We start from the raw sequence: 27396 nt of genomic DNA on the forward strand, positions 1-27396 counted from the left end.
TACTATAAAAGTGACGTTCTTTAGGTTATCACATCAGCAGGGTTTTTGCAGTATTACCTCAGCCATAATAAAAAAAAAAACTTTAATAACAGTATTGGGCATGGCATAGTTTATATTTGTGACCATCTTAAAATATTAGTTTCAACTCTCTTCAAGTTTCCTTGTAATCCAAAGGCCATCATCAATAAAGACTTTGAAAAGCAACAACAGAAGACATGGTGACGCCCACTACGGTCCCCAAGTACATCCACACTACCATCATCAAGATGACTTGAGCTACAAAAAAATTTCTGAATGGGTTTTAAACTCGACAGTGCTGTAGCAGGCTACTTGCAGCAGGACATCATTCAGCTAAAGGCATCACTATTGAGCCCACAGACAGTCAAATGGACTGGAACACGTACAGCCCCAGGTTACCAACGGAAAGAAAGATTAAGTATAGCTACTGACTAGGCGAAGGACTTTTTTTTTTTTTACTGGAGTCCATGTCACCATGCATCTCACTGTGTAACTGATCAACAGCAACCAAGCCCCATCCAACCGCTCACTCACACTCCAGGAGAGAATCAGAAGAGCAAAAGTGAAGAGTTGTGGGTTGAGGTAGATAGTTAACTAAGTGAATGGTGTGGGGTGCGTCGAAGACAGTCACACACCACTTCCCACGAGCAGACCCAACAGTCTCAGAGCAGCAGCTACCTCAGCAAGATGAAAGTCCCATGACCTACTGCTAAGCATGATGTTACCTGACATGGAGCACCCCTCTGGTCAGCTGGGGCAGCAGTGCTCCCTCCCAGCCTCTTGCTTACCCCCAGCTTACTCCTGGAGCAGGTCAGTGTGAGAAACAGAGAAGGCCTTGAGACTGTGCAGGCACTGACCAGCAACAACTAAAACATCGGTGTGTTATCACTACTGTTTTAGTCACAAATCCAAAACATAGCACTCCATGGGCTGCTACAAAGAAGGTTAACTCCATCCCAGCCAGACCCAGGTACAAGGACACACAGTGCAATATTTATTTCAAGGGATTCAGCACTATAAAGATTTTGGAGCGCTTTGATGCAAAACCAAAACATATCTGAAACAACACTGCAAAGTGTTAAGGCTAGATAAAATTGCACTGAGCATTTATTTACTGGGCAACTGTAAGTACTAGCAGTTTTAAGAAATTGTGATTGGGTTCAGCTGGCTAGCTGAAAGACTTGTTTCACATTCCCTCCCCATGTTGTGGAAAGTAAGCATTTGCAAGTAGCTTCAAAGAATTTTTAGGCTTTGAATCAACTAATTATGTTACTGCACTTTTATGATGTTGTACAAAGACAGTGCTGGATACGGTGTGTTAGGCTAACTGATCAAAGCCTGACAGACAAGCAGGGCTTGGGGGAAGGATGCTTAACTCCTCTGACCTCAGAAACTGCCCTAGACATCAGGGGAGCTTATAGAATTTAATCGTCTCAGGCTGGGATATCAAACCTGGTCTTGCTGCCTTCTTTGGAGTGAAAAAAAAAAAATATTCAGCACTCCTTCCCCTTCCCACATCAACTAACAATAGCTGTTGGATTTTTCTAGTAGGAACACTTTTTGATGACCGCCACTGCCTTAACTGCTTCCACACATGGCAATGACACACTGCATTCCTAGCATGATAACTTCCTCAGAGTAGCATTACAAACTAGCATTTCCCCAGTTACATATATTAATCATCAAGACCCCCCACATCAACCCCAGCAGAAATCCACAGGATATGTTGTGGAAATACCATACTAGTAAGAACCTTCATCCCGAGCTCAAAGACATTGGTATTGACAGCTATTAGTTCAACTCCTTGCAGGACTGCAGATGGAATCACATACTTTTTTTTCTTCCTTCCTTAAGCATGGTGTTATCATGGACAATGCATCAGTATTTGAGAGCAGGCTAAAAAAACCACACGTTTATGAATAGGCATCCCACCAGACTTATCAAATACTTGCCATCAACATTATACCGGATTTTAGTCAAATCATTACTAAAGATAAGTTTATCTTCAACAGATCAGTTTCTAACACTCCAGCAAAGACCGTAGAAAAATTAACTCGCCAACAAAAGCAACTGCTCAGAATTCAAGAGACTGGTGGTGTTGAGATGATTAGATAAGTCAGTTGAGGTTTCAGCCTCAAAAACAGTGGTGAAACTCACAAGAAAAATCACAAACTTGAAAAGTAACACAGATCTTTAAAAACACGAATTGCCAGGAAGAACCTCTCTTTTCCTTCCACATCTAGAAACAACAAATATTTCAGCAGTGTGGTCTAGCAAGAAACATCTTCCATGGAAACATGGATGCACTCAGCCAGCTGGGGATCCAGCTGAGCTGCAGCACCAATATTCTTCTGAAGCACTCCAGGAAAGGGATGCGATTTGATTTGAGGCATCAGTGTGGGGAAAACTGCATCTGAAGGCTATAGATAAAGAGCACATACCCTGCTGAATTAACAGTGGACACAGCTGTACATCAAAGACTGTCAAGATGAGTGACTGAGCCTCATTATTCAAATGCATTTTTCAACAAACAGATTCTCATAGAACACTTCCATAGATTTTAATATACTGACATATGAAAACAGCAACTTCAGTTCACTGGAAACAGTTTTTTTTAATTTTACCATAAAAAGGCAAAATAAACTCTTTCACTGTAATGTTATAACTTTTAATATTCCTGAGCTGCATTTTAGAAGCAAAAGTATTCTTAAATGGATTTAACAAGAGACACTGCAGCCTTACTTTTCAACACCGCAAGTAAAAATAATTTAGCAAGAAGGCCCCTTTTCCAAAAGACAATGGCTAGCTCTGTACGTACCTGAAAAAATGCTTCGAGTGGCTCTTTGCCACCTGAAGTAATTACAAAGCCAAATACGTTGACAAAACAACAGAACAACTTTTCAGCCTTTTTACCACTGCTTCTTACCTCCTACATCAGTGTGCCTTTCTTACATGGAAATATTACTATACAAATGGCAGTACATGCCGGAATAATTTGGGCCACACAGCTTGGCACTATACAGACACATGAAGGAATCATAGCAGTTAAAAAGATATCCTGTGTAGCTTTATAGTCGGCTTTAAGAACCATACAAAAGTCTTGCTATCTGGCTCAATCAGCAAAAACTCTACTTTGTTAAATACAATTTCATTAAGTGCACCAGAAAGCGTTCTAAATCAAATCTCTGTGTGATAGCTTGTAATGTCTGGAGTTCCTACAACTGGCACCCATGTACTTCTCAAACCAAATTAGGTGATGAAGAGATGAAAAACTAAATTGGCTAAAATTAAGATTTAGAAAACTGAAAATTGAGGAAACAAGTTGGCTTTTAGCACTGTAGGAACTCTAGCACAAGCACAGGTGATTACACCTACACTGTGGTAGAAACCTAGAAAGAGACAACAGAGCACAAAGGAACTTAAAAAAATCAGGTATCTATTTTCTTGATTTCAGGGACTATATGCAAATTAGGCATTGGTTGAAACAGAAGCGTTTTCTTACAGCAGTCACACCCATGAGGTCTCGTTTACAACTTTCTGGCCCTTGTGTCCAACCACAGCCTTTCCAAACAAGTCCAGTCCAGGCCTCCACTACCCACTCCAGGTACTCCGTTGCTTACTCAGTGATCTCCTCCTGTACCTTCGCTTCCTGCTCAAGCTTCTGCGACTACGACTTCTCTCTCTTCTGTCTCGTTTACGTTCACTACTGCGAATTCTTCTGTAACGTGAACGTCTGGGGCTTACGCTTCTTCGACGAGGACTGTGACTTCGTCGAGGACTGTAACTTCTGCTAGAGCGTCTGTAATACCTCCTCTCCTTCCTGCGCTTTTCATCCTGGTAACTGCTCCCATCTCTTCTGTGCCTGTTCCTCTCTCGTTTACCCTTACTGTCATCAGTGTTTATGCTGCTACACGAACGGCTTTTCCTTCTCCTTGCCTCTGTGCTACGTTTGCCCTGCTCACCATGTGAGTCCTTCCTGCAGCTATTCTGGTCGTAGCTAGAGAGGCTCTTCTGCTGCTGGTTACTGGCAGGAACACATGAGAGTACTCCTGAACTTCTTTTCTCAGAACACCTCTCTGAGTTTGTGGTATGAAGTTTCTGACCTTCTTTGACGTGAGCTCTGTCATGAATATTGCCATTCAAATACTTGCACTGACTCTCAGGGGATGCTACTTCTCTTTGAGAGCCTGACACCAGTTTGCCTGTAGCAGCCTGTCCTGAGGTAGAAGTGATGCAGCTGGATGACACAGTGTGGGGAACACCGCTAGCAGTTTCCAGCAAGTCAGACTGAGAGGGCTCCGTTTCTTCTTTGCTTTGATGAACTGCATCCATTTTCTTGCTCAGAAGATTGTTCAGTAGTTTCTCCCTTAGTTCCTTTTCTTTTCTCTGCAGACCCAGTGCTCTCTCTTTTTCTTCTTCCACCCGTCTGAGCTCAGCCTCCTGAAGCTTTCTTCTTTCCTCCAGTTGCTGAAGACGGATCTTTTCTTCATTTTGTTCTTGCTCCAAAAGCTTTACAGTCTGAAAGATAGTCACAGGGAAAGCAAGAGTAAAGAAGAAAATATTTATAGACTCGCTCATGCTTCCAAGTTGTACCATAACACAAAAGCAGCAATCTGGCAAGAAAATAAGATGTCTTACAAACGGAATGTAACCCTCCCATTTTTCTCTCTTAGATAAAGTTCAGTCATTACGGATCTTTACAAGAATAACACACAAGCTATCAAAACATGCAATTTGAAATATTAAATTTCTCAAGGTTGATACTTGAAGGTCTCAGTCTAACTGAAAACATTGATTTCTCTAAGAGGTTTGCAACCTGCAACTCATAGACCACTTCACAATGGGTCCTTAAAAAAAATAAATACTCATTATGTAGAAACCAATTCTCATGCTTTCAACCACTTTAGAAACTCATAATACTAAAAAAAAAGGTTCAAACCTATATTTTTAAATTCTGTTCAGCTTAGTGCACTCCTCAGAATTACTGACTGAAAAACTATTTTACCTATTTCAGAGAAACAAAGTTACAGTCTGCAAGAAGTATTTCTCCCTTCTCTTAGCATATAGCTGACCACTTAGCACTGTATGAGCTCTAATTCAAAAACAATCCTGAGGTACACCGGCATCGAGGAATAAAAGTGTATTTTGCCACACAGTTTTTCACTGCTGCAGAAAATACTTAACAAGCATTACATTACGCCCTAGCACAACTTTATCCGTATCTTAAGCAAACTCTGCCCTGTTTTAGTGAAAAAAATAGTTAGAGACAGGATCTAACACTCCAAATTTTGACTATTTTTCCTGTAGAGAAACCTTTCTGCACATTTTAAAACATCAAATAATGAAACCCCTTTTTAAAACTGGAAAGAATAGTTAAAAACTGCTGAAGGCCAGAAGGGAACAAGTACCAAAATCCGTATTAGAAATAAGGAGTCTTGCATCTTACCTTCTGTGCTTTGTTCACTTTATCATGCTTACACATTCTTTTCCTTGACTTGAGAGCAAGGCTGCCAATTAGTTCACTTGCTAAAAAAAAATGCTATTTGGGACTTAACGTTCAAGTTCACTTTTCCATTTACCTATACATGCATATTTTACCAAGGGAGAAATTCTGTTTCATTAGACTTTTTTTTAATTTTTGATCTAAGGAATAGCAGCTAGAGAAGTATTAAATCTGTTGTTTAATGAACAGCAATCCCCACCCCCTCCCAAGTCAGTAAAAGGCTTTGTTCTGATGGGCTCTTCATTAGCTGCTGAAATAAATATTGAAGTTACCTTTGCCCTGCTTAGCAGTTCTGCAATTAGTCTAATGGACTGAAGATTTCTCTGAGCTAGCAGGAGCTTCCTTTCTTCTAGCTTTATCTTCTCTTGCAGTTTTTTCTGCTCTTCAGCTTGAAGTTTTTCAAGTTGCTTTTTATTTCGTCGAAGTTCACGATCCTTCTGTTTCTGTTCTCTTCTGCGCAACTTTTCTTCTCTTTTTCTTTCTCTCTCATATTCTTCAAGCTCTCTCTGCTTCCTAAAAAGAGATTAGTAGTTTTACCTTGTCTAGAGCAGGTACAATTTTAAACTCCTGACTATATTACAAAGTATATTTTGTACTTTAAGTGCATTTGTGTCTTAATACGTCTTGATGGCTACTGAAAAACTGAAGCAAAAATCAAAGTGAACTTTTTATTCATTACTTGTGATAGGAAAGTAAAAACAATTTGGTATCCAAACAAAATATGGCTACAGATTTTTTTTTCATCACAGTGAGAAGAAAATTACCAATCCAACTGCCACGTGCATGGTTGATGGATTTCAGCTCACTCATTAAGACAAAATGGTAGCTTATGCAAAAGGATGTGGGTTTCTGAGATCACATGTCTAATGTCATGATTATTAAGAAATTGAGTAATTTGCAGTTTTAGTATTTTGAACTGAATGTAAGTATTAGTGATAATCTAAATAACCGTACTGAGGAAATTAACGGTTTTGTTCAGTAAGATGTTTTACCTCACACTTAAAATAAAAATTAAGCAGTAACAAGTTATGCCCATCAAGGCAACTGTACACCATACAATCTGAAAAAAACCTGCTGCATAACATTTATAATACTCTGAATAGCTGTTGTACGATATTTGTACCTACATTCATTTTCTTAAAATAACACTAAAATGTGTTTGTATCCCATTCCTTTACTGCAAAAACACCAATGCTCAGGGCAAATGAGCTCTGTTCTATCAGTTACTTACTAGTAGAACAAGTGCATGTGTTTCAAGATCTTAGAATTATATATTTCCCAAAAAAATTTAAACTACTCTTCTTCACATCCAGGTCTCAACCCCTGAACCCTATTTCAACAAAAGGACTACAATACTCTCACTCAGTTTTAAATGCTTCACTTCAACTACATGATCAGAACTTTGAAAGTAAGCTTGTATTTAGTTTTGTGGGTGTTTTTTTTTTTTTTTTTAATCTGCTGATGCAAATAGGAAGGAGTTTTGCCATGCTGTACTGGTAAAAACATAAAGAAGAGCCATAAACAAGAAGTACCTTTCTTCCTCTTTTTGTTTTTCTTCAGCTTCTTTCTCTTTGCGTTTTTGTTCTTCTCTCTGCTTTTCAAGCTCTTGAAGTTTTTGCCTTTCAAGCTGACGCTTCTTAATTGATGCATCACTGAGGTGTTTTGTTGAGTCAAAAGAAACCTTTACAGAATACAATTGAAAAGAGTTTTAAGTAAACAAAAGAAAAATCCCCAGCAACCAAGTTTTGACCTAGCACAAAGGCATTCAAAACATGAGCACAAGCATAAATATAAAACCTTTTTCAAAAGCAAAGGGACCTTCTCTTCTGTATGTTTCCAGAACAAACACCAGGGTGCTATAAACATATTACTAAGAATTGTCCCTTAATTTCACTGCCTACATGCTAGCACAACTGCGTACCAGTTTACACTTCTGTATGTTTCTGACATCCAAATGTAAACCTGATGTGGTTTAGGCCCTGGCTGTCCGACGTTTTCCACCAATGTCGGAAGAGGAAAGTGAAGAACTCTTTCATCTCATGGATGCCACTGGGGACCGTACAGTATTAGGTAGAAGCGGGCCTTTATCAGGCCTCCCTTTCTGTGCAACACTGTGATCTGTAAACTCACCAGGAGAAAAGCACCAGTTTTGAAACATTTAGCACCTGGCTTAAGCTAATGCCTCCTCACCAATTCCAACACAAAAATTCCCAAATTCAGATACATATGCCTCAGTTTGTTCCACTAACAGGCTAAAAGGCCTGGAGAAGCAGAGCTGGACAGTGCCGTGACCTCGTGTGAAAGAGATCTGTCTTGACAGCACAGTTGCAAGCACAGCCCTCCCTCTTTCCTATCAGCCCCAGGGCAGCTGCCAGGAAGGCACGCACAGGGGACCTAAATTTGGGAGCCCTGATCTAGAGCATGTAAGTGACAGTTTGAATTTCACATCCCTTGAAAACGGGAGGGTCAAGGTACAACTATTTCTATGGTCCTGCTGACCTTCTTTGAAGAGATTACAGTATTTTACTGACTAAACCAGAATTTAAACTAATCTCTGCATGCTCCCAAACTACATAAATGAGTACTCAAGCTTTTTCCTGAAATACAAGCAAATATTTCACTCAACTGCTATGCAAATGCATGGACAGTCCCCAAACTTATCATAATTTTTCTTCAGGCCATGCTCTCACAGACAAAACATCTGAACAGACTCGGCCATGATCATCTCCTGTCACTAGTTTCACTTCTTAAGACTTCTTAAGGGTTACAGAGAAAAGATCTGGAAAACTCTGTATGTAAATAATATGAATTAAACACACTGGATTCGCAGGGAACTGTGACACAGGTTAGTAAGTTGCTTCAATTTTAGGGTGGCCTTTCTGTACATGAAGTATGCTGAGCATGATGACCTCTGTATTCTGCAGGCCATACAGACCATATGGTATTTACTTCACAATCCTAACACCTGATGGGTAAACCTCATTATCAACACACGGATCAAAAACGAAGGCTGTCCCTCTCCCCAGAATTTCTAACCATCAGCTTGTACAAAAGAGAACAATGCACTGTAAAGGCAGCCCTCCCATGACAGTGAAATATGTCTGAACTTACTAAGAATTAGATATTTACGTGAAATGACAAAATCTGCACATACATGTTACTTTATAAAAAACACTTAACAGGTAATGTTCAAATACTTGGCCATTCCTTAACTGTTCTCATTTCAAGAGCTGTCTTGTTAAAAAAAAAAAAGAGTAAAACCTCACATTCAGAGTCTAACAGGACATGTTTACTCTTTCCATCACTCTCCTTCTAAAACTGTAAGTGCTGGTCCCCAGAACCACATCGATGTCAGCTGTTGTCACCACTACAACAAACTGTAGGTTTTAAGTGCTTCAGAATTAACATTTATCCGTTCGCATTTTCACATGGCTTCCCATGAAAAAATCCCCCCGTTTCTCACCTTTATATTGCAAGCCACGGCTTTGCCATCGTCGCCTTTGAACATCAGCTTCATCCCTCGCAGAGCGTTCATGGCCATAATGAAACCTGCATACTCCTGATATTGCACATAGGCTTCAAAGTTTAAATGGCCTCCAAAACTGAAGGTGTGGAAATTTCTGCCAGTCATTTCTTCTCTGTAAGGGTCCAGCATGGGTATGTCCACGTTACGTATTTCTCCAAATTTGCTGAAAACCTTTATAAGGACTTCTTCACTTGGTTTTTCTGAGCCAGAGTCCTTTGCTGCAAACCACTTACAGGGCAAGCCTTCCAGATGGATGGTATCTGGCCTTTCGCCTGGCAAAGTTTCATTCATATCTTTTGCATCACGGAAAAACGAATCCCAGTCATGCCTGGTAGGAAAGTCAATCTTGTATTCTGCAGCGCGGACTTTCAGGATGTCAGAGAAGCCGCTCAGCTTTATTGTTTTGCCATCGAGGCACGCCAGAAAAGACTTGACCAAACTTTTGTTTTCGACCTCTCCTTCAAACCGGATGAAATCCATCGTGCTTTTAGATATCCGCAGAGTGGAAAACTGATGGGTTTGCACCATCCCTTTCAGTCTTTCCATCACTTCCCAGTTCGAAATAGATTTTCCCGGTTGTTTCAGCTGAGGAAGTGCCACACTGATGGTCATTTTTGTAATGGGCTTAAGGTACAACCCACAGGGAGCACAGAGCTCTACAGCTTCTGATGTATCATGAACTATTGTTGCAGCAGCCATAACACAGAAAAAGCATAAAGGATAAAAAAAATAAAGATGCAAGTTTAAGTTGTAGGCCAACAGTAGTCAAACAAAACAGCCCTTATCCGTAAACAATCGAATTCTTTGGACATTTAACCATTCCCACGTAAAACCAAGGTCTCTTAACACAGGAGTCAATTAGAGAGTTAAAACCGAGCAGTACAAACATGTTAAATTACTTTATAACCACCAGAACCTATAAATAATTAAACCTCAGTAGGGCCTCAGGAAAAAAGAAAATAATAATAAAAAGGAGCTGATGACAATCTTAGGGGTAAATGAGGTTGGTATGTGATGGCTCACAGAGCAGCTACCCTTGTTTCTCAGGAGGGAGGGGAGGAAGAGGCGCGACGCCACACGGCTCCGCGGACTACTTAACAACAAGCAAACCCCGCCGGGGCCGCGCCGAGGCAGGGGCTCTCCACACAGAAGCGCTCGGGTGCCGGCCCACCTGCAACGACACAAACGCACGGCTTTTAGCGAGGGGCCCGGGGGGCGCAAGGGGACCCCTCCGCCACCCACCCGCCGGCACCGGGGCCGTGCCCGGGGCCCACCCGCCCGGCCGCGACCCACCGCAAACAGCCGCCGGCCCCGCGCGCAGCCCCCACCGCTTCCGCTTCCGGCCGGGCTCGCCGGCCCGCTCCGGCCGCCTCCCGTAGCTGCCTCCGGAGGGCTTCTCTAGCTCTCGGCGGACTTCCTTCTCTATGGCAGCGCCGGGAGGGGCGGCGGGGCTGGGGAGGGCTGGCGGCGGCGCGGCGCATGCGCAGTTGCCCGCGGTCGGTGGCCGTTGAGCTGAGGGCTGGGGATCCCACAATTAATTAATTAATTAATCAATCAATCAATCATTGTTACAAAATAAGCAGTATCACATTCACTATTTCCGTGTTCCCTCTCAGATTTCACCGCCAAGCCCCACATACGTTATTTGTACCACACGGTTCTGGTAGCTTGAGCTCTCTGTGTACGCAGACCCAGGCTCTGTGAGGGAATCACCCAACGAACCAGCGGGGGGAATGGCCCAAAGCAAGAGGCGCAGCTTGACTGCACGAACACGGGGGGCCGGTGCTGCTTATGGTGCTGAAGCACGTCCAGGCTGTAAACACGGGGCTGGGAAGTCTGCCACAGGACCTACATGGTCAGCTGGAGGCTGTGCTGGATGCCCTGCAGCACCCCAAGCAGCAAAAGGCACGTGAGTTAAAACCCAATCTAGCATTCAGTGTTACCTCAGGTCTGGGTCCTGCCAGGTTTTGAACTGCTTCTTCACGAGGGTCTGAGTCTTCCCAAATCCTGGGCTGAACATACTGCGCCTTTGCTGGCATCTCAGATACCCTCAGTATGTCTCAGTAGGGCCAAACCCCTATGCTGGGGAAAGCATTCGATAGGCCAGCAGATCCTCAAGTGCAGTTTTTATATGATCATATGTTGTTTTTCACATAATGCAACATACCAGAGCTTCTCACCGTAGCTTTATCTTTGGCGGATAGCTCATACTTGTGTTCAGCGCAAGCAAAGGATGCAGAATTTGCCATCTCTGTGCCAAGCACCATATAGGCATGGGAGAAGACTTGCCACCATTCCCTGTGTCACTGCCCTGCAGATTTAGGCTCCCGTGTTCTCAGAGAACCCCAGTCTCAACACTGGGACTGTAACTGCTTGCCCTCGACTCCCTCTCTCAATTTCCTGCGGCAGGTGCCTATCCCACAGGCTGCTCCCGCTGCCCGCCTCCTGCTCTTACCCCGTGCCTTACCCAGTACAGCACCTTCACAGAATCACAGAATCATCTAGGTTGGAAGAGACCTCCAAGATCACCGAGTCCAACCTCTGACCTAACACTAACAAGTCCTCCACTAAACCATATCAGTAAGCTCTACATCTAAACATCTTTTAAAGACCTCCATGGATGGTGAGTCAACCATTTTTCTGGGCAGCCCATTCCAATGCCTAACAACCCTTTCAGTAAAGAAGTTCCTCCTAATATTCAACCTAAACCTCCCCTGGAGCAACTTTAGCCCATTCCCCCTCATCCTGTCACCTTCTTGCACCCGCTCCAGTATATCAAAATACCGGATCCCACCTTGGCTAAACTCCCACCTGCTGAGGAACCGAGAGTGCAGTCACCTTCAGCATCAGACTGGTGTTAACCACTGTGTGGAAATAATGACTTCTAAGCATACATGAAAACACTCAACACAGGAGGTTGCTGTCAGTCCAGCGGTCACAGCAAGACCGCAGCTGTTGTGCAGATGTGCTGTTTCATGTCATGGATGCTGATAACTGCTGGTCCTGTTCTGTATCTTGCATGGAAGTATTCAATCCATGGTTCAGTTAAGTACCAATGCAAAGGCAGAATTGGGAACTGCTGCTACTATCCAGCACTTGGAAATAGTTCATGTATTATAGCTTGAGAGCGCTGGCATGGCCCATCACATCTTCTCCCACAGACTTTGATGTGGGCGTGCACAAAGCAGATCCAGTTACACCCCAGGAAGTTTCAATAGGAGCACAGTCAGACTCTGAACATGGCAAAGGTTTTTAATCCTGTGCGTAACCACAGCCCTACCTCCCAGGACTATGCCAGAAATAAATATTGTGTGTTTTTAAAGTAAGAGAGTAAATCAATGCCAGAACTGAGGTTACCAAGCTGTGACATCAACTATAACTGTAACAGTTACTTTCATAGACTTAACATAAACATAGACATAAACTTTCGTAGACTGATTTTCAGATACACTCAAAGCTGAAAGAGATGTTACAAACATCATGTTTAAAGATACTAAAAAACATGGGCAAGAAGTAGCCATAATGCAGGTGACTTTGGAAAGCTGTAATCCACGCACCAATACTGTAGCCCACTGAGGATAAACAGTGTGTCTACTAAATTGCAGTTGCCCGTGTTGCGCAGGGCAGATGGGTAATTTTTATTTTTATTTTTCACTCTATTAAGATGCCTAAATGAGTAAATGAAATGACTCCCTTTGGGTTTCAGAGTCTGAAGTCTGAAGTGAAGGTCAGAAAAAAGAAGTTGTGACACATGCCAGGAAGAGGAAGGATAAACAGGCAAAGTAAACATCAGTAAGGGACAATATCCAAGAGCCACAGTGTCTGCAGATCTCTTTGTTGCTGTAACACGTTGCCTCTCCCCAACTCTGACATTGTTTTGGGTTCACCTGGCAAGGCTTCGGTAGTGGAGGGGTGTGGGGGTGGCAGAGGGTGGATGGGGGGAAGGTGTTTTCGGTTTGCTTCAGTTCTCACTGCTCTCATCTGTTAGCAATAAGCAATAAATTACATTAATCTCCCTTTGCTGTCTGTTTTACTCATGACGATAATTGTTGAATGATCTCCATGTCCTTATCTCAATCCAAGCTTTTTTCATCATATTTTCTTGCCCTGTTGTCTTGAGGAGGGAGAGTTGAGAGAGCGGCGTGTTGGAGATGAGCTACCTACCAGTGTGAAACTGCCACAGACAGACATTGTGATACAGATGTTAAAAATATCTAGTGTGTCTAAAAGCTTGTTTTGTGTTTTTTTTTCTTTGTTTGTTTGTTTTTCTGACTTGAAGGTATGGTCTCACAGAATTTATCCCTTCTGCTTATAAACTTTTTCTCATTTGCATCTTCAGTAGTTACACTTTGAATTCCACAAAAGTTCACCAGAGGGAGCCCTTGTTATTCACATATCTGTAATACATCTATATACTCATAAACACGATTAAAATAGGTTATAAACAGCAGATACTAGGTTTTGTATTCTTGCCTTAATATAGACCATTCTTCCTTTCTTGAAAGAGGATATAATCCTCCTGGATATACGTGGTCTTATCTGTGTACTTCTGCGCTTCCTGAAATGCACCATTTTCTTGACCTTAATGGTCACATATGGTAGTGCATGCACTATGTTATGTGGGTGTTTATATAAAATAAAACAACAACACAGTATAATTCCATTTCCTTTCCATCTTCCTTCCTCTCAAAAAAAAAACCAAAACAAACAAACAAACAAACAAAAAAAAACCACTTTCTAGTTTAAAATTTAGTCGTATCTGTTGGAGAATGATTCATGTCCCATGCTCACCTAAATCTTTCTCTTTTTTTAATGTCCAGAGCTACTCCTAGCATGTATCTTTATAAAAACAGAGAGAACACCTGGCACCCCTTGGTTGCTTTCAATGTGATTTCTGATTTCTGTTGTCACTGAACAAAGAACATCTTTTTGTTCTCTCTCACACTGAAGAGAAAGCAGCAGGATTCACTGTGCAGTTGAGCAGTTTATGAGTGCATTTGAAGGTAGAGGCAGCAGCACAGAAGACTTGGATTAAGAGACTGCATAACTGCTGAAGAGCCATCACAATGTTGTCAGGCTCTAAATAGCCTCTACCCACAAAGCAAAATTAAGCCCTGAAGTGGGTGGGAACAGAGAAAAGCGTGTATAATATATTGTTTTATTTCCTACAATCAGAAAGTGTTCCATAAATAGTTCCATTTCCTTTAATTAACTCTATTCTTTTTCTTTCTTTCTTTCCTTTCTTTCTTTCTTTCTTTCTTTCTTTCTTTCTTTCTTTCTTTCTTTCTTTCTTTCTTTCTTTCTTTCTTTCTTTCTTTCTTTCTTTCTTTCTTTTTCTTTCTTTCCTTTCTTTCTTTCTTTCTTTCTTTCTTTCTTTCTTTCTTTCTTTCTTTCTTTCTTTCTTTCTTTCTTTTTCTTTCTTTCTTTCTTTCTTTCTTTCTTTCTCTCTTTCTTCCTTTCTCCCTCTCTCTCTTTCTCTCTTTCTTCCTTTCTCCCTCTCTTTCTCTCTTTCTTTCTCTCTCTCTCTCTCTTTCTTTCTTTCTTTCTTTCTTTCTTTCTTTCTTTCTTTCTTTCATCTATCTCATTGCTTTGTGTCAGTGCAAGGTGTGAGTATGATGGATTATCTGCTTTGGAAAGAACATGTATCATTAGAAGTAATACATGTGCTGATGCAGGGCAATTTCAGTTAAGTTAAATTGATCATTACTTCCTGTGGCTGGTTCTCCACAGGCCTAATTGGTGTATTCTGTTTATACCAGCAGAATACAACAATATGTGGAGACAGTTTTAGTGTCTCTAACTCATCCTTACAGCAGAGGATTGCTCTTGTTAGCACAGATTAGGAGTCTGTGATACAGAGCAGGCCAGTTCTACTAATGCATCTCAGTGCACCGTGCCTACTGCTATCTATGTCACACTAAATATCAGTGACAAAAATACCTGCTTTTTGCTTTTGCTGAGGAGGAATTAGCATCTGTAGTGGTACTGATTCGTGGTCTGGTTGAGCCAATAGTGCACTGTAGCCTAATCAACTTAAAAAACAGATTCAAAGTGCAAAGACATTCCTTTACACTCACTAGTAGATTTGTGTTTTAAATAGTTGTGGTGCTATGATGTCAGATGCATTACTGATTATTTCAGGTTTTATAAAGCCACTCGTAAGATAGTTTCAAATGATCTCACTCTTCAATAGCTATCACCTAAAATAAGTACAATTCTAAAAGATTAGGATTTTTTTCTATGTTTTTCCATTCCCTATTTAAGGGAAAATACATGAATGTGATTCAAATTAACATTTGCAAATTAAGTATTTCCTCCACAATATTATATGTTACATATTGATGTCACTAAGAAAATAATCTGATCTCTTTATGCACCCTTTTAAGTCCAAAATATTTCTTAGTAATTTATGAAGTAAAATGCAAGAGCTGTTGGCCTATCTCTCCATCTATTTCTGAAGCAGAGAATGGCAACGAGTTAATACTGGTAGTCTTCCTCAGCAGTACATTTGCATTTGACAAAGGGAAGAATGACATAAGATTCAGTACCAATGCATCCCAAACATTATTTATTTTATTTACTTAGATGAAACTAAGTTAGCACAACTGCAGAACTGTGAATTTTTGAAGAGTTTTTAAGCAGACGAGATTCCCTCTGTACGTTCAGCCTGCCCTCCCCAGCTGTGTTTCACCTAGTCCAGACAGGCCAGAGTCATTTTCATTGCTCTGGCATAAGTCTGCCTTATCTGTCTGGAGACTATCAATTCTGTGCTTCAGCAGCAATGCCCATGCGCCAGCCTTGCTTCCCAACACACACATCGAGGGAGGTCAGATGAATAGATGGCAGAAGGCCGGGCTGAGTTTTTGTCATCATTGCTTTTTGCTCCTGGCAATCTTTCTTCCTCATTTTCCAGGGACTCTGAAATCTGAAAAGATAAACAAAGGGAGGATGACCGAGCCAGATCACATTTGATTTGCTCATAACACTACTTTTTTCTTACTGCCAGATACTTTCAATATATCTCAGAAAGAGCTTCCAGGGCTTGGTACCTCTTAAAAAGTGCCTTATAGTCATTTCTGTTGACCACATACCTGGTTTATATGAAGATCCACTTTAAGACAGCTTCATAAAATGAGTAATCATCAGGCAGCCCAGACCACTGACCAAGTCTTATCAAAGGTTGTTTCTGGCCCATAATATGTGTAAACTTTATATATATATATCCATATCTGTATCTATCCATACCTATATCTAAACAAGCATACATGTTTACACACTATACTATACATACTGATTGCCCTGAGTTCCATCTGCAGCCAGCAGAGACACACAGGTTTATGTAGCAAAAATCCACAGTGGCTAGATCACCCTCAGGTCTTCTCATGATTCTGTGCTAGAGCATGGAGAGCCGCCCTAGGATGAATTGGTATATACTCTCTTCCCTTCTTTCCCCTGATGTATCTGTAGATAGAGAGACGATTCTGAAGTATAAAGATTAGAAAAAAGCCCTCCTAGTCAGAAACAAACTATGAGGTTATGTAGGCTGATACTGATAGCGAGCAACTTCCAGCCAGAGGCTGAAAGCTCCCCAAGAGATAAGGTTGTTGAACTTAATGCAGATGAGCAGCACGGTTAAGCAGCACTGGTTAAGCAGCAGCGTTCTAACTGTGAGTTAATTGGTTAATTTGAGAAAATCATTCCATGATAACTATTTGATACAGTTTCCTATATCAAGCTCTTTTGAATTTAGCTACCATCAGGTCAGGCTGGTAAATGTAATGCTAGAAATGGGGAGGTACACTGCAAACAGTCAAAGCAGCATGACAGTTCAATTTGCTACCAGAATATGAAAAACAGGTATTTAACATTTAAACAAACAAACAAAACAAAACAAAACACACACACACAAAAAAAACATGCCCTGGGGCAAGTAAATGAAACCATTTTTGCAAGGTTCATATGATAGAGCAAGAGAAACCAGCTGTTATATGTCCAAGCAACAATTCCTGCAGCAGTCGGTAATGTATCGAAGCTTATCAATCATTAATTTTGAACCAACTTTATCATAACTGAAAGAACTATGAAGAATGATGAGTGCTGTAAAAAATAAATTGAATAAAAAAAATGTTATATGAAAGTGGCAAAAATCTAAAAATGATAGGAAATAGGGCTTTGTTCTATTGACTTCAGCCTCTTCAGATTAAGTGTAGCCTTTCTTTACCTGCACCACAGGAAAATCCGACACATCGTCTCCATGTAGGATTTACATATCCTGTTAGTGCCTAGGTACTCAGCTGAATCCTGGGAGCATAAAGTATTCTGGCTGCAAGACTCACAACATCGCTGTAGGTGAGCTGTTTTTCTTAGCTGGTGTTTCTGCAGCGACTGAATGAATTAAAACTTTTTTTTTTCATTAGTTTTCTATTTAACCTGTACTTTCTTGTTCTGTTTGCAGTAATGTTATAGGTGTGTTGGGAAGAGAGGACAAAAGGAGAAGGAATTTATTATAGCTTGCCTTATATTTCATACCTTTGGGCAGTAGTAACCTCTGATATAATGACAGCTCCATTAGAAGGATAAAGAACAGTTTTCTGGAAGGGTTGAAGAAAATTAAAGAATTCTTATCAAGTGATCTTAATTATAAAGGAAGCAATGAAATCTAACTTAACAGTGTATTTTCATCTACATATGCTACCGTCTGATTGCTGTCTCTTTCCTAATTTGCTATGAAATAACCACTGAAGCACCCTTTGAACCAAATGAAGAAAAACATATATTTAGGTTAGTGTTAGGTTAGTGTTAGGTTGCTATATATTTAGTTTAGGTTAGGAGACATAGTTATGAGTTATAGGACATGGTGTAGAAAATGAAAATGTCACTATGATGAGATCCTTTGACGTATAAAAAGGGGAAATCACAATGGCAGCCAGATTGTTTTGTTCAAAAGACTGTGTAGGAAAAAAATGTTGTCTGGGCAAAGCTGCAAAACCGAAGAAATTTTTGTCTGTAGCTTCAATTGCCTATTTTAGCCTGTGCTGCTAAATTTATAGGTGGTAAAATAAATAAATATCTCTACTATATTTCAGTAAAATCTCCCTGGCTTCACAAGCTTGTAGCATTGTAGAATAAAACAGCATCCTTGTAAGAATAAGCTCCTGAGGCCTGCTAAGTCCAGGAGTGTGACAGCTGATAGTAACTCTCCACAGTACGCAAAGGAAAGCAATTTAATAGTTGAAAAGCCTGTCAAAAAGACTAAAAATGAATTTGCTTTCCTGACAAAACTTCTGCATAAAGCCATCCTGGCTAAAGGAATTAAGCACAGCGTTACTTAAATTTGGAGTGTGAAGCCATTGCTTTGTATAGGCACACCTACATACAGTACATGGTGGGAGTAAAACACCATAGGTGAGGTTCAAAAATCCACTTTGAAGGAGTCTAAACTAGTCAAAATAGAATTCAGATATAGGTTCTGGGTCTTCGTGTCGGCTCTCTGCAGGAGACAAGCACTGAAGCTCCTTCCCCCAAGGATCAAACAGTTGCTGATTTCCTTTGAGCTTTCCAGCAGGAGGATCACAGGACCTTCAGGATTCATAGGTTCCCTTGGCTGAGGTGGAAAACTTGAGCTCATTTCCCATCTCAGCCCGAAGGGAATCAAGCCCACAACCAAAATTATCAGGGTGCATTTTTACAATGCAGTTAAAACAGAATATTCTTAACATAGGAGCAACTGTTCACTGGTTATCAACCTGAGGTCTTTGGTTTTCAGCACATTCAGCCTTTCAGTCCAGGCTCTGTGCACCTGAAATGTGGTAGTGTTTACTGCTGTTAAAAGTGATGTGTCTGAAAATCGAAGGAAATTGGTTTTAGCACCTATATTGCCCAATATGCAGAATGTGTTCTGAAGTAAGATACCATCTGTTACCCAGGTATCTAAAAAGTGAAACATATTCATCAACTCTAGTTGAATATGTAGCTAAGGAACATGCAGATTTCTTACAAATGCCTTGTTTTATATTAATTTTCTCTCGCCTTTTTTCATTAGTAAGAGTTCAGCCTTTATTACATATTACTTGTGTGACTTTGGCAGAATGTACAGTCCAGATTCTCTGTCCCAGAAACCCTGAATTACTCAAGCTTTGTGGTGTAAAGTTACTGGACTCTAGAAGGACTATCTACTGGATGTAGAAGGCTGTGATGTTGAATCCAGCAAGGAAAAATTTAACTGTGAAGGTCTTTCTCAAAGGTCTGATCTCCATGCATGAGACAGTAGGTGATATTCTACAGCCCACATGATGCTGAGGTCAAAGTCTTTGTGACATTACCTGTAAGAAATACTTAGGGAAATTTGCAGCTGTGTAAATGGTGTTTTTCAATCATTTCCACCTCAGCTTCATCTTTTATTCAGGTACTTTATTTTAGATCAAGTACAGGCATCCTCTGCTGAGTTCAGTGGTGATGATCAAAGACGACCATATTTGCAGATCTGTCACTGAAGCAGTTCCTATGAATGCCCCCCCGGCAGAAGGTCAAAACTGACCTGTTTGATTTTACCCGTGGTAGATGGGGATTACAACACCAAGTTGGGGGGAAGTGTCAATCTGACAGAGGGTAGGGAAACCCTGCAGAGGGACCTGGACAGGTTGCATCGATAGGCACAGGTCAAGGGGATGAGGTTCAACATGGCTAAGTGCCAGGTCCTGCACTTTGGCCACAACAACCCCATGCAGTGCTACAGGAGTGGGGCAGAGTGGCTGGAAAGCTGTGCAGAGGAAAAGGATCTGGGGGTGTTGGTCGATGCTCACCTGAACATGAGCCAGCCGTGTGCCCAGGTGGGCAAGAAGGCCTATGGCATCCTGGCTTGTATCAGGAATAGTGCAGCCAGCAGGACCAGGGAGGTGATCGTCCCCATGTACTCTGCTCTGGCCACACCTTGAGTACTGTGTTCAGCTTTGGGCCCCTCAGCACAAGAAGGACATTGAGGCCCCGGAATGTGTCCAGAGAAGGGCTACAAAGCTGGTGAAGGGCCTGGAACACAAGTCCTGTGAGGAGCGGCTGAGGGAACTGGGGTTGTTTAGTCTGGAGAAGTGGAGGCTCAGGGGAGACCTTATTGCTCTCTACAGGTACCTGAAAGGAAGGTGTGGGGAGCTGGGGGTTGGCCTCTTCTCACAGGTAGATAGTGATAGGACTAGAGGGAATGGCTTCAAGTTGCACCAGGGGAGGTTCAGGCTGGAAATTAGGAGACATTTCTTCTCAGAAAGAGCAGTCAGGCACTGGGACGGGTTGCCCAGGGAGGCGGTGGCATCACAGTCCCTGGGGGTGTTTAAGGAAAGGTTAGATGCGGTGCTTAGGGACATGGTTTAGTGGGTGACATTGGTGGTAGGGGGATGGTTGGACCAGATGATCTTGGGGGTCTTTTCCAACCTTAATGATTGTATGATTCTCCTCCCAGGCCCTCTCCTTCCCACAGCTGCTGGCTGACCATGGGCAGGTGGTAACCAATTCTCCAGCCAGAGTCAGAAGATTAATTTCAATCAGTGAAGTTTTTCAGAAGATGTGAAAGAAGTTGTGACCTCAGTTGAAGACTTTATCAGGTGCACTTATCTGTTTTGCTTCTCTCCTAGAGACTAAATAGCACACAGCAGAGACAGGAAAAATTGTTCACACCTCTGCTGCCCCCTTTCACAGCCCAACTTATTTAACTGTGGAAGAGCTGGTTCTTTCTCCACCTCTTTTTAAGCACTTATGTGTGCAGAAAACTGGCCGTGATTTTTAATTTCGCACTAAAGCAAAGAAAATTGCTTGTATAGATGTGTCTTTTAGGAAAGTATCTGTACATATGATGTGTTGCTCTCTGTTTACCTCCATTTGTAAGCCAAAGGCACAAGAGTTCAAGCAGTGTGCCCCAGAGTAACTAGGCTCTAACAGCAACAGGTGAAAAGAATTTATTCTGACTTATGATACAATAGGAAATTGAAGACCAATCAAATACAGACAATGCACAAAGAATTCATGGATGTCAATATTATGAAATTTAGCATATATGAATAATGACCGAGAAAGAAAATGGATATTAGGAAAAAGTTCTTCACTGAGAGGATGGCTGAGCATGGAAAAAGGCTCCCCAGGGAAGTAGTCACAACACTGAGCCTGCCAGAGTTCAAGAAGTGTTTGGACAACGCTCTCAGATATGAGGTTTAATTTCTAGGTGGTTCTGAGCGGAGCCAGGAGTTGGACTAGATGATCCTTGTGGATCCATTCCAAATCAGGATATTCTGTGATTCTAATATTCAAAATCCAAGTTTCACCTTCAAGATCCTTATGAGGATAGCAGACTAATAGAGAAAAAGAAATCTAATATAACTTTAATTTCAATGGGGGTTTCTTGATGAGTGCTATGCATGAGCACTGTAACATAAACAATGGCCCAATGAAAGTCAGAGAGGGGAGCATCTCCAAGTAAGGCACCTCTTTTATATTTTTAATAGCTTGTATATTTTATACTTTTAATTAAATAATTTGTATTAATTAGAGAAAATTATTACTATTACTATCTTCATCAGTATTTTTGCCAAATATTTCTAATTGTTATCAGGATCAATACACCTAAAACTAATACAGAGTTATTCTCTGTAAAGAACTCTGAATATGGACTGTTTTCAATCATCACACTTTCTTACTTCTACTTCTCGGAAAGCCCCAGCATACTTCTCACTTCTGAATCTTCTCAACTCTGACACTTTCAGGTTGTTGTATTTCCTATTAGCATGACCAAAGCCAAACTGGATGTATATGTTTTTTTCATTTTTACTAATGTGGTAAGTTGCTGTGTATCTTATTATCCCAATCTAATTTGCTGCTACGTTCTATAGCTTAATATATGAAGCACTCTTAGAGGAGTTCATGTTAAACAACAGTTCGGCTAAGGAATGAATGAGTAGCTGAAGTAATAATTTCTTTCAATATCCCACGTAGACCTTGAAGCAGTCATTCTGTTCCCAGTATCAGAAGCTTGCACCAGACAAGAGAAATTCTTACTTGATGTGATTAGCATGGGACACTATATCTAATGCAGACAATTTCTCTGGTTTAACAGAAAACAAATGCAAAATTTCAGGAAGAAACCCTAACATAGGAATTTTGACAGATGGACCACTCGGGTAAGGAGTTGGCTGGATGATTGCACTCAAAGAGTTGCAGTCAATAGCTCAATGTCCAAGTGGAGATCAGTAATGAGTGCTGTTCTTCAGGGGTCAGTGTTGGGACTGGTACCGTTTAACATCTCTGTCAGTCACATGGGCAGTGGGATTGAGTGCACCTTCAGCAGTTTTGCCAATGACACCAAGGTGTGGTGCAGGTGACGTGCTGGAGGGAAGGGATGCCGTCCGGAGGGACCTGGAGTGGCTTGAGAGATGGGCCTGTGTGCAAACCTCATGAAGTTTAGCAAAGCCAAGTACAAGGTCTTGCATCAGGGCCAGGGCAATCCCAAGCACAAATAAAGGCTGGGTAGAGAATGGACTGAGAGCAGCCCTGAGGAGGAAGACCTGGGGGTGTTTGTTGATGAGAAGCTTGACATGATCCAGCAATATACGCTTGCAGCCCGGAAAGCCAACTGTATCCTGGGCTGCATGAAAAGAAGCGTAGCCAGCAGGGTGAGGGAGGGGATTGTCCCCCTCTGCTCTGCTGTCATGAGACCCACCCGGAGTGCTGCTTTCAGGTCTGGGGCCCCTAGCACAGGAAGGACATGGAAATATTAGAAAGTCCAGAGGAACACCACAAAGATAATCAAGGAGTTGGAGCATCTCTCCTATGAAGACAGGCTGACAGTTGGGGTTGTTCAGCCTGGAGAAGAGAAGGCTCTGGGGAGACCTTACAGTGGCCTTCCAGTATCTAAGAGGGGCCTACAGGAAAGCTGGGGAGGGACTCTTTGTCAGGAGGTGTAGTGACAGAACAAGGGGTAATAGCTTTAAACTAAAAGAAGGTAGATTTAGCTTAGATATTAGGAAGAAATTATTTATTCAGGGGGTGGTGAGGCCCTGGAACAGGCTGCCCAGAGAAGCTGTGGATGCCCCATCCCTGGAAGTTTTCAAGGCCAGGCTGGATGGGGCTTTGGGCAACCTGGTCTGGTGGGAGGTGTCCCTGCCCATGGCAGGGGGATTGGAACTGGTGATCTTTAAGGTCTCTTCCAACCCAAACCATTCTGTGATTCTATGATTGTGATTCTATGATTTTATGATTCTGTGAATTGATTTTTTTTTTTCATCATATTTTCTCCCCCTATTTTTTGGAAGAGGGGGAGTGAGAGAGCAGCATGGTGGAGCTTAGATGCCTGTCAGTGTGAACCACCACACAGGGACAATAGGAGTCAGTTAAAGGATCTTTTAGCCACCATTGACATTACCTAATCATAAACTAGTAGGCTGGAAAAGACCTTCAAGATTATCAAGTCCAACCATCCACCTGACATACCGAGTCCCATCATTAAACTGTGTCCTTAGTGCCATGTCCACGCATCTCTTAAATACCTCTAGAGATTGGGACTCTACCACTTCCCTGTGCAGCCCATTCCAATGCTTGATCACGCTCTCCATAAAGAAATTCTTCCTGATTACCAGTCTAAACCTCCTCTGCTTGCAACTTGAGATCCTTTCCTTGCTTTCTAGCACTTGCCACTGGAGAAAAGAGACCAACACCCTCCTCACTGCAACCTCCTAATGTGATGTCTACATAAGTTGTGTCCAAAACAAGATGCAAGACAATCCACTGGGGTACAGGAAGAAAATATTTTTGTACTACTAGCAACATAAAAATATATATACTTTAAAACAGTGTTTATTTGATCTTTTTTCTCATCCATTTTTATTTTCCATTTTCGTGAATGTTTTATAATGTACATAACATTAATACATTAGTACATGTACACAATTTATTATACATATATGGTGAGGGGTCTGTTTTTTTTTTTTTCCTGGCAAGTGTACACAATCAAAAAAGTTTGCAGACCACTGCTCTGTGTCATATCGGAGCCTTCTTGCACCAGATATCCATCTGACCAGCTGCAGAGTATGAGTCCCAGTAGAACTATTGGGTTCATTTCATTAGTCTCAAATAAGTAGCACTATTGATACAGGTTACCTATATTTTCCACTAAGGACAATGAATCTTTCGGTGGAATGACAGAGATATGTCAGGCTGATAACTTGGAGACAAGCATATTGTTTCCCTCATATTTGTGTTTGTCTTCTACTTGGATTGCTCTTAATATTTTAAGAAATTCTTTGTAGCTTTCCATGTTTTAAACAGAAGGTGAATATATGTTAGAATGTCAGCATTGCAAAACCATGTGTCTCTTCTGGAAAAATATCTCTGATGACTGCAGTATTTGTGATGAAAGGTGAGTGAAACAGCCATACGGTGCTCCATGAGTAATGGATGCATTTTCCAAAAATGGAATTTTAAAGTGGGAAAAAAATATGTATCCTTTTAGTGATTATTCTAAAATAGTTTTGTCAGTTATTAAAAGATATGAAAAAGGGAAGTAGGTGTTATAGTAAAACACTAGTTTTTATTCTCATCCTCCAGCAGAAATGGATTCAGTTTGAAGAGACTGAAGAAATTCAATGTGCGTTAAAAAGTCAGGTAAGAAAATAATTTATTTGTTAAGAATTTATAACGTAATTGGGAGCAGAAGCAATTCTCTTCAGAGCTTGTTTGAGTGACAGGAATGTATGATGTGTGGTAGAATTTGTTCGGTCTTCATAGCTTAAAGAGATTGAATTTGCCTAGCCTGGAGAAGAAAAGTTAGAGGAGGGCTTATTAAATAATGACAAGGAAGGAAGGGAGTTGTTTTCTGTGTCCAGTATGGGTAAGACAAGGAGTCCTAGGCTCCAGACTGAATAAAGAAGGTTCACATCAGGATTTTTTTTTCTTTTTTTTCTAATTATAAGGTGGCACTTGAACAAATTGCCTGAGGAAATTATGCTCCCCATCATTCTCAGCATATATTAGAAAAACATTTTATGTCAGAAATTCAGCTGATCCTTCCAATGGGAAAGAATGTGAACAAATGAGACCCATCCAACACTGTTTGTTCTGTGAAGCTGTAATTGCTATTTCTTATATTGCGTTTTGACTTATGCAAACCTAAATCCAGTTTTTGGTTTGCTTTTCTTTGTCAGTCAGTGAGTCAAATTCTTCTTAAAATCCAGAATAGTAAAATCCCTCTGATGAATATTTGATTTATGGATTCCCCAAAGTCCTATGGATTGGAAGTGACATGCATCTATTTTTTTTTCTGTATTGTACAATTAGTTAAAACTGTATTGAACTGAGTACAGCATCAAGACACAAGTTATTGAAAGTGCCTGTATGGAATTCTCATCTGACCATGGTTAAATGAAGGTGTGAAGAACTTCACTGTTTAAGGAAATTGCACTGCTTTGAAAACAAGCTTTCGGTGTTTTTATTATTTAGTCAACTATATGTTTAGCTCTTGCCCAGTTACGCATTTCCACTCCTTGTATTTTATAATGCCGAGTACTTTACGTACATGTATCCATACCAGGGAAAGGGTAACATTTTCAGAACTGCTTAACTAATTTATGAACCCAAATCAGATTTTACATTCTGAAATCACGTAGGCATAAAGAAACGTTTTACTCAGCACCTCGTTCCAATGATGTAGCAGTGTGTAATTCAGACAAGGTGCCCACAACATCAGAAATGAGAAACAGAATGAGAAATGGTTAACAACTAAAACCAAAAAGGCAGATAGTTGCTTAGTTTATTTTACTTGTGCTTCATGGGTTTGCTGCTGGAGAGGGAGTATTGCTGTCATCTGCGTGCACGTGTGTTCAACGAGCTGCTGAGAGGGGAAGTGAAACCAGAGTGGTGAGAGTTGAGGGAAGGTGGGTGAGCAGTGGATGGTAGTGGGACAGTGGAGCAGAGGAAGGTGACCTGTGCTGGTACCGAGGCACCAGGGCCAACTGGTAAGCATGGGGAGAAAATGGACACCTCTGCAGAAGGCTTTCACTGTCCTGAACAGACATCTGTGACCTTAGACATTGTGAAGTGTCTCCTGTGCATTTGTGCAAAACTGGTCGACGTGTTACTGGATTAATGCTTTGTCTTTTAGGGTCTACTGCATTCAGAGTTTATGAACACTCAGGTTGGCAATATAGAGAACTTTTCAAATAGTTCAGGTAAAGCCAATCCATTATAGTCAAGCAAATGATTCTTTCTCTCTCTCCAGAGAGAAAGGATACTACAGAAATGTTTAGGTGTTTTTTTTTTGTTGTTGTTCGTTTGTTTTTTGTTTGTTTGTTTTGTTTTGTTTTGTTGACATTGTTGGTGTGGTGAGATTTTTTGTTTTGTTTTGTTTTGTTTTGTTTTCTGTGGAAGAGTTACTGTGAAAAAATCTGGTTTCTGTCTTCCCTCCACTGTTTTCCTCACAGGACAATTACTTGAAAGCTTAGAATAAACCTTAGCGAACTACTAGAAAAGTACAGTGTTTTCCACCAGTTTCTGTATGACTGTTTTAAGAAGGGTGACATTTTACAACAGAATTCATATCTTCTGTAGAAAGTCCCACTAGAGGATTAAAGCAGAGCCTGAAGTCTTACAGCTTTTCCTCTCTGCTGGTTTGATGTGACGCCATAGCCATGAAGTTCAGCATCAGTCTGATATCTGTGCCTCCCTACTGAAAGGAAAACTCCTAATGGAAAATGTTCCAAATACTGCCTTTTTTGGTCAGTTGAGCTCTTTTGATTAAGTGCTTGCATCTTCACACATGCACACAAAGTGGCTATAACTTTTTTTTCTCTGTTTTGTACCTCAATTTCCCAAGAAAATGGAAGACATAGAGCTATCCCAGTGAATGTCCCGGCTCTTTCTATCCCACCTCTGTCCCAGTGGTGTGTTCCCAGGTTACCCATCTGGATGCAGCAGAGTTGGTCTGAGCACAGGCACCAGAGGGTGGCAGGGCTGATCTGATTTTTTTCTGTGACTATCACAAAGAAATACGGTTGTTTTACCTAAATTGTTTTCTTGGAAATATACTGCATTATGAACAATGTTGCTGGGATCCATTCATGGCTCTCAGAGTTCTTGAGCACAGTGCCAGCAATATGAAAAAGCTTTGGAGTCTGGCAGGGACCAGTGTGGCCATGGCCTGATGAGCCCATGCTGGGGAATGGAGGCTTTGAGGTACCTGGCATGATGCGTCTGTGCAGCAGGCGACAGGCACGCTCGGTCGATACAGTTCTCGTGGGTTTGCTGCACCAGATAAACACGTAACTGTCAGGAACACCAACCTCCTGGAGCAGGGGCAACATGCAAGGCCTGCTTCATCTGA

General features: G+C 41.3%; 1 protein-coding gene across 2 annotated transcripts; it reads right to left on the minus strand.

Moving 5' to 3' along the window:
• Nucleotides 1–2553: 2553 nt before the first annotated feature.
• AKAP17A (A-kinase anchoring protein 17A) lies at nucleotides 2554–10297 on the minus strand. Of its 2 annotated transcripts, XM_013180767.3 has the most exons (5): nucleotides 10071–10296; nucleotides 8985–9727; nucleotides 7054–7202; nucleotides 5794–6034; nucleotides 2554–4536 (listed from the first exon to the last, which is right to left on the minus strand). In XM_013180767.3, exons 2-5 carry the CDS (start codon nucleotides 9657–9659, stop codon nucleotides 3610–3612), a joined length of 1992 nt encoding a protein of 663 aa, XP_013036221.1. In that variant the 5' UTR covers nucleotides 9660–9727; nucleotides 10071–10296; the 3' UTR covers nucleotides 2554–3609. The 2 variants fall into 2 exon arrangements, with proteins under 2 accessions (XP_013036221.1, XP_013036220.1); XM_013180766.3 differs by having other exon boundaries at nucleotides 8985–10297.
• Nucleotides 10298–27396: the final 17099 nt, after the last annotated feature.

The sequence above is a fragment of the Anser cygnoides genome, chromosome 1, assembly GCF_040182565.1.
Source record: "Anser cygnoides isolate HZ-2024a breed goose chromosome 1, Taihu_goose_T2T_genome, whole genome shotgun sequence".
NCBI classification, from domain to species: Eukaryota; Metazoa; Chordata; class Aves; order Anseriformes; family Anatidae; genus Anser; species Anser cygnoides.